Below are 7,142 nucleotides of genomic sequence, written 5' to 3'. Positions count from 1 at the left end.
CAAGCACCTAATGTAAATGATATTTGTATTGGATCGGAAACAATCGAGCCGCTTTACCCCGAACGCGGAAGCTGAGGTGCAAAGAGCCCATTGTCACCATGCATAAGGTCTGAACCTTGTACTATAGTAGTGAAACAGGTCAGTCATAGCATTATTGTGATGGACATGGCAAATGCTTTAGTCATTGCACTTTGGTGATGAACCATGTTCAGTATTGGCAACATTGTATGGATTATGACCAAGTTCAGCTGTGCAATACTGTGATAATACTGTGAGAAAAGCAACGGGTGCACTTCAGCAGGCCCTATTTAAATTTCTTAAGGAATGTTGTAGTGTTAATTATACTATTTTAATAAAAACAACAAGCTGGCTGGATTTTCTTCCAACTTTTGCAGTTGCCATTTAGCCACAGGAGTGCACAAAGATGACTGACGCAAACTACTGATTCCACATCTGCTCAAAAGGCTAATAAATAGATTAATAAACATGAAAATCAAGGATATTGTATCTATAATTTCAGATATTTTACATGTTTTAGTTTTATAAACAAACAATATAGTTCTAGGTAGTTGGTTTTTTCTCTTTAATTACCGTTTTTATTTATCCCAGATAAACTAAAGCTAGAGTCTTGATCTCAAGATCACACCATAAATCTGGGAGTAGTGATGACCTCTGACCTTAACCTTCAGAGACACAAAAAGACAGTTCCAAAGTCTCCCTTCTGTCACCTGAGGAATGTTTCCAGGATCAGAGGACTAATGTCCGCTGTTCCAGAATGCTGCTGCTCGTGTTCTCACTAAAAGCAGGACCCTGTCCACCTGTCTGATCTGTCCCCACCTCTCTGACCTGTCCTCACCTGTCCCCACCTCTCTGACCTGTCCTCACCTGTCTGACCTGTCCTCACCTGTCCCCACCTGTCTGATCTGTCCTCACCTGTCCCACCTGCAGGAGCTGCTGTACAGGTACAGCTGCATCGATGACCCTCGCTTTGAGAAGTTCCTGGCCCGNACCTTTAACATTTTTAACACAAAAACGATGAACCACTGGTGGCCTGACTGGCATGGCGCCCCCTAGCGGCGGGTCAGGTGTTTGTCTGGGGGAATAACTGCTGCTTCCCTGTGGTTGCAGAGTCTTGCGGGTCGCCGCCCCAGTCGCGGCTCGTCTACTGCTACCCGGTCCGGCTGTCGATCCCGACCCCCGCCCTTCCCCGCGTGGAGCTGCACTTCGAGAACGACGTGGCCTGCCTTCGCTTCAGAGGAGAGATGGTCAAGGTCAACCGGGGACACTTCAGCAAGCTGGTTAGTCGTGTAATCTGGATACTACTGGGAGTAATCTGATTACTCTGCTGTCTCTCCAGGCCTTCTGTCTGGTCATTAATTGTGTTTTTGGAACTTGAAATCAATGGTAGGGGGCCGCCAATATTTTCTCTCTGAACAGAAACTGGACTTACAACAGTTTGGGGTTTTCATTAGAGTTTAGTTTTATTCTGTTTAATTCAGACTGAATGAGTTGTTAAAGTGTGTTTGCTAGTTATTAGTTAAATATTGTTTAGTTTTAGTTTGTTTCATACTTTGGTTAATTTGAAGTGCAGAACTCAAAAAGTATTGATTATTAGGGCCTGCTATGCAATGCATGGCAGGAACTTACTGTTCTACACCCAATAGAATGTCTATTATTATTATTATTTATTTTTCTTCCATCACCGTTAATGCAGCCGAACCGCTGTGTGCACCCCCACAAAAGTGGTATCAAAATGTTCAGCTCGATCCCGAGAAGGGAGCTATTACTTTTAGTGGGATTCTGAGTTAAAACGCCGACATAAATTAAGAAAAACGAGAAAATTGGAGGCTGAGTGTCTCACAGAATCAGGAATCTCTCTCCCTGAAACACACACACAGCACAGTGGATTTCTGACTGCAGAACTCTGTTTAACTCGCTATCACGGCCACAAAAATTGCCCTATTTGTCTCACCTGTCTGACCTGTCCCCACCTGTCCCACCTGCAGGAGCTGCTGTACAGGTACAGCTGCATCGATGACCCTCGCTTTGAGAAGTTCCTGGCCCGAGTTTGGTGCCTCCTGAAGCGATACCAGGTGACTGTTCCCCAGCCGGTCCGGTTCCGGTCCAGTAGTTCTGGAATGATAGCTCCGTTAACCAGGTGTGTTTGTGTCCAGGTGATGTTTGGCAGCGGTGCTAACGAGGGCAGCGGCCTCCAGGGGGCGCTGCCGGTGGCTGTGTTTGAGGCGTTAAACCGGCAGTTTGGCGTCACCTTCGAGTGTTTCGCCTCGCCGCTCAACTGCTACTTCAAGCAGTTCTGCTCCGCCTTCCCCGACATCGACGGCTTCTTCGGGTCCAGAGGGTGAGGCGCTCGCCTGGCCAGGTGATGTGGGCGGGGCTTATCAGGGCAGCGCTGACGCTGTGTGTGTTTCAGGCCGTTCCTGTCCTTCAGCCCGGTCAGCGGCTCGTTCGAAGCCAACCCGCCGTTCTGCGAGGAGTTGATGGACGCCATGGTGACGCACTTCGAGGTGAGAGCCGGGTCGCTGCGGGCCGGGTCCGGGCCGGTTCTGGACTCATTGGTCCGTGTCTCCATCAGGAACTGTTGGATCGGTCTTCCGAGCCGCTGTCCTTCATCATCTTCGTTCCTGAGTGGCGCGACCCAGTGACGCCGGCGCTGACCCGAATGGAGGCCAGCCGGTTCCTGCGGCACCAGCTGAACGTCCCGGCATACGAACACGAGTATCGCTCCGGGAGCCAGCACATCTGCAAGCGGTACCACTCTGGTTCTGATGGGGCCAGGCGGGCTTAGCAGAGTGACATGCTGAGTCCAGATTTATTCATACCCCTAACATGGAACTGGATGAAACAAAATCAACTATTTCTGATTTTAAGCACATTTTTTTCCTGCTTCTCACATTTCTAAAAAAGAAATCACAAATAACAGAACATATTATTTTCAAAAAGTATCAAGGCCAGGCTACAATTTGTTTTTCCATTATAACATCATAATATCAGCAGAATAAAGACGCGATTTTACCAGAAGAACGTTGTAAAATTAAAAGAAAAACGGCTCCTGGTTATCGGGGTTTGATTACGTCTGGTTACTGCCATCTAGTGGTCAGTTTGCTTGAAAATTCAGCGGTTGATCATTTTATGCTGCTGTGTTGTGTTTCCCTTCTGCCACACCTGAATTGTATCTCTGGGTGATTAACAGGCTTCTGCAGTACTTGATGGTCATGCATTCATTTGAATCAGCTGTTATAGAGGCTCATCTAAAACATGCAGAGCAGGAGGCCTGAGGACCAGGGTGGAGAAAAACTGTGTTAAAAGATGAAGTATTTACTTTGTATTGGAGTTCTCATAAAATTATTACTTTATTCTCCTAATATTACAACGTTATCCTCGTAATTAAAAATAAAAAATCGAAGCCCGGCCCTGACAGTCGTAGAGTTTACTTGAATTTAAAGTCTAAATTAAGAAGATGCAAAACACGCTTGTCCACCAACATGGCCGCCCTTGCATCTATCTGAATGATAAAATGGTGAAAAAATAATATACATGTCCAAAAATTAAAAAGAAAAAATTGAATTTGGAAAATCTTTTTTTTTTTTATTCTTTTTTTTTAGGTTTACCAAAATGTTTTGTTGGCTGGAAGTAACTGTGTGGTTCTGTAACAGTCCAGTCAAAGTCCTGGCCTAAAGATTAGGATTATGGTGACTTAACTGGTTTTGAACCTTGCGGGGTATGAATACTTTTGGGCTACGCTGTCCCTGCCTCTTTCGTTTCTGTTCTTTGGGAAGCGTGTTCTGACCCGGTTCTGTTTCCAGGGACGACATGTACTACCGGGCCGTCCACGGCACCGCTGTGCTCTTCCTCCAGAACGACGCTGGCTTCGGGAAGTGGGCTCCGACTCCGGAACGTCTGGCGGAGCTGACGGCAGCGTACCGCCCCTCTCTGTCCCGCACTTCCTCCCTGTCGTCCCCTGGCCCCGCCCAGTCCGCCCCTGGAGACAGAGACTCCGCCCCTAAGGCCTCTGATAGGACACAGAGCGCAATGGTATCACCTGGTGGCCATGACAGCAACAACAACGGCAGCAGCAGCAGTAGCAGCCCTCAGGACAAGCTCACTGCGATGTAGAGGGGCGTGGCCACTGCAGGCCACGCCCCTAATGTAAATGTGTGTTTACGAACATCACCAGTCCCTCACCAGCACCTGTAGCACATTCTCACTTCTTATCAGTAATCTACCACCGCCATCAGGGGGCGGAGCCTCATTTAAACTTCATTACGTCTCTTTAGTCTGTTGGCTGCTCTGATTGGTTGAAGCTCACCTGAAGCTGAATGACGTCGGCGTCTGAACTGCTTCAGAGTTCCAGCAGTAAAATCCACCTGAGGGGCGTCCCCTGATTTGTTGTTATGGCAGCTATCATGTCTGAGACCCAGGCCCTATAGCAGGGGGCAGGGCCTCGGCAGCAGAGGGGGTGGGGCATCAGGTAATCCTGAAACTGTGACGAGTAGTCATGGAAACGATCTTTCAGTCCCAATCCAGTTCTGTGATTCACACGAGATTAAAAAATACAAGCTGTTAAGGTGAGCTTTAGTCTGACCCTGTATAATTCACACCAGATTGATTTGGATTAAGTCAGATTAATCTGGTGTGAATTTAACCAAATTAATCCAGTTTAATCTGGTGACCTCTCTAATCTAGTTTGGTTCAGTTAAACATTTTTTTTTATTTAATCTGTTTTGATTTCTTTGATTCATTACATTCTGGTTAGGTCCAGTCTGATCTAGTTTGATTTGTTTGGGCCTAATCTAAACTGGTTCATGTGTGCTACATCCAGTATGTACAGGTTTAGGCCAGATAAATCTGGTATGAAGGGATTAGGGCTCTGTTGGGATGGGATATAACCAGATTAATCTGGTTTAATCCAGTTTAATCAAGTGAACTTCAATCTAATTTGGTTCAATTCATTTTTTTTAGTCTGTTTTGATTTCTTTGATCCATTACAGTCTGGTTAGATCCAGTCTGATCTAGTTTGATTTGGTTGGACCTAATCTAATCTGGTTCATGTTTGTTAGATCCACTCTATTCTGATTTAATCTAGATAGATCCGGTCTGAAGAGGTCTGGGTTCTGTAGGGATGGGTTAGTCTGGATTAAGCTGGATAGAACCAGTTTTATCTAGTTTTAACCGGTTTTGTCTGGATGTGTCCATCTTTAATAGGAAAAATGTTGACTCCTCCCACTTGTGAGTGCTCTCTGATTGGCTGGTGGTGGACCTATCAGGCGCCTGTCTGTGTGTAGATAGTGTACAGCTGGACTGATCTGAGGTCTGTTGGTGTTTTGCTGTTGATCAGTTTTTATTTGGTCTAATTTAACCTTTTTAAAGAGATGAAATGTGTTTGTGTGTTTTAACCGAACCAAAGTGTTTATGATGTATATGAGTGTGTACAGTAGAGCCGCGTATGACAGCTGGGCTCCTCCTGCTCTGCATGAACCCGCTGGAGGAAGTTCAGACCTGGACTCGGTGGTCTCCTCCGGGGTCCTTCCAGCTTCAGTGTAAATTCATTCTGTCCTTCGTACTGCCTGCAGAAAACCTGCAGCTTCTCTCCTAGTAAAAATATATCAAGCCCAGTACGACCAGTCACCTCGTCCTTCTGCACACACACACACACACACACACACACACACAGTCTTTCTATCTTCCCGAGGACTTTCGTCAGTTTTTCATTTATTTATCTGACCCGTGAGTCAAACACCACTGCTCTTTTTGGGGCCAGGCTTTAGGCCCCATAAAAAGCATAAGATGTGACTGAATGTCCACGATGAAGTGGAAACCTAGAAGTTAAAGTTCGCCTTAGTCCGACCCGGTTCGGTTGTACATCTAAACCCAGTTAAATAATAGAGTTCTGTACAACAGCTCCGTCCCATAATGAGCTTTTATTTTGAAACCTGGAGCCGGAACCTGGAACTTCAATTTTGACATAACTAGCCGGAAATTTACCAGCTTCACTTAGACGGAAATGATGGTGTAACTTCCTGGAAGTAAACATCAAACTTCAGATCGATTATTGATCAGCAGCAGATTAAAAATAAACTTTTAACCTCGCGTCCAGTCAGAAGGCCAAATCTGTACCCGAACCACGTTAAAGTCCGTCGGTCTCTGCTGCTGTAGCCACTGTTAGCCTAGCCGAGTTAACTTGATTCAACCCGGAGCTGACTTGACCGAAACGAACCGCAGCAGAACTTCGGAGCGGGTCCAGCATGGGAGCTCATCGCAGCGAGGGAGGCCGGGAGTGGCTGGAGCAGGTCGGAGCGGAACATCCGGACCAGAACCCGGTAAGAATCCCGGAGGAAGAGGCAGCTAGCGGCGGCTAACGGGGCAGCTAGCTACGGCTAACGAAGCATCCCCGATTTTAGCTTAAAATAGTAAATATAACAAATTTAGATTTATTACTTGCAATATTCTTTGATTAAATTGCTGTCAGTTTATAGTTTCCTATAATTTTCAGTTTTATTTCATTTTCTTTTGTTTTGGCTTTTGTTTAGTTTTTTTCACCTTTGGTAATTGACGTATTTACTTTAAATTTTATTCTTTTACTTTAAGCAAACCAAGCTATAATAAAACAAATGTTATTTTAGTTTTTTTTGTATGGAAGCCTGTTTCCGCCACTCTGGTAAAAATAAATAAATCTAATTTCAAAATACTGTCTCGAAATAATGAGATACTATCAAGATCTATCTGTAGGTATGTGTTGTTGCCAATTATGTAAAATTTTGTGAATTGTAATTTCTAGCATTGTATTTTTATTCTTTAAACATAATATATGCAAGTTAGTTTAGAACCAAAATCTGTAATTTATACATTTGGAATTGTTTAGATTACTTTGGTAACTGTTAGACCCTCCCATTAATTTGAGTAATTAAGAACACACCTGGTGATTGATGGAGGTTTATTGTTTTGGGCAAATGTCCGGTGTGATGACTGGAGGTTTTTGTAAAATGATTTTTTTGACCACTTTTTGATCTTGAAACGTCAGATTAAGTTAACTTTCGTTTTCATCTAAGTTGTAAGAGATTTTTAGTAATTATTTTGTTATTTTAATAAGAAATAAAGAGTGTGTGTGTGTATATACGTATATA

General features: G+C 44.5%; 2 protein-coding genes across 3 annotated transcripts in view; both read left to right on the top strand.

Moving 5' to 3' along the window:
- pcif1 (phosphorylated CTD interacting factor 1) overlaps positions 1 to 5,636 on the top strand; it is a 22,277-nt gene extending 16,641 nt beyond the window's left edge. The window contains exons 9-13 of the mRNA XM_016666494.1: positions 2,007 to 2,093; positions 2,175 to 2,359; positions 2,432 to 2,525; positions 2,594 to 2,769; positions 3,825 to 5,636. Of these exons, the coding sequence (XP_016521980.1) occupies positions 2,007 to 2,093; positions 2,175 to 2,359; positions 2,432 to 2,525; positions 2,594 to 2,769; positions 3,825 to 4,134 (852 nt within the window). The 3' untranslated portion in view covers positions 4,135 to 5,636. The remainder of the gene's footprint in view (positions 1 to 2,006; positions 2,094 to 2,174; positions 2,360 to 2,431; positions 2,526 to 2,593; positions 2,770 to 3,824) is intronic.
- A 111-nt stretch (positions 5,637 to 5,747) lies between these two features.
- The window catches only part of LOC103131231 (deoxynucleotidyltransferase terminal-interacting protein 1), a 5,944-nt gene continuing 4,549 nt past the window's right edge, over positions 5,748 to 7,142 (top strand). The window contains exon 1 of one of the 2 annotated variants that reach the window (XM_016666503.1): positions 5,748 to 6,338. In XM_016666503.1, the coding sequence (XP_016521989.1) occupies positions 6,264 to 6,338 (75 nt within the window). In that variant the 5' untranslated portion in view covers positions 5,748 to 6,263. The remainder of the gene's footprint in view (positions 6,339 to 7,142) is intronic. The other variant, XM_007542826.2, reaches the window with a different exon arrangement.

Source organism: Poecilia formosa, unplaced genomic scaffold, assembly GCF_000485575.1.
Source record: "Poecilia formosa unplaced genomic scaffold, Poecilia_formosa-5.1.2 Scaffold731, whole genome shotgun sequence".
Classification (NCBI taxonomy): Eukaryota; Metazoa; Chordata; class Actinopteri; order Cyprinodontiformes; family Poeciliidae; genus Poecilia; species Poecilia formosa.
This window is presented reverse-complemented; position numbering and strand designations above follow the sequence as displayed.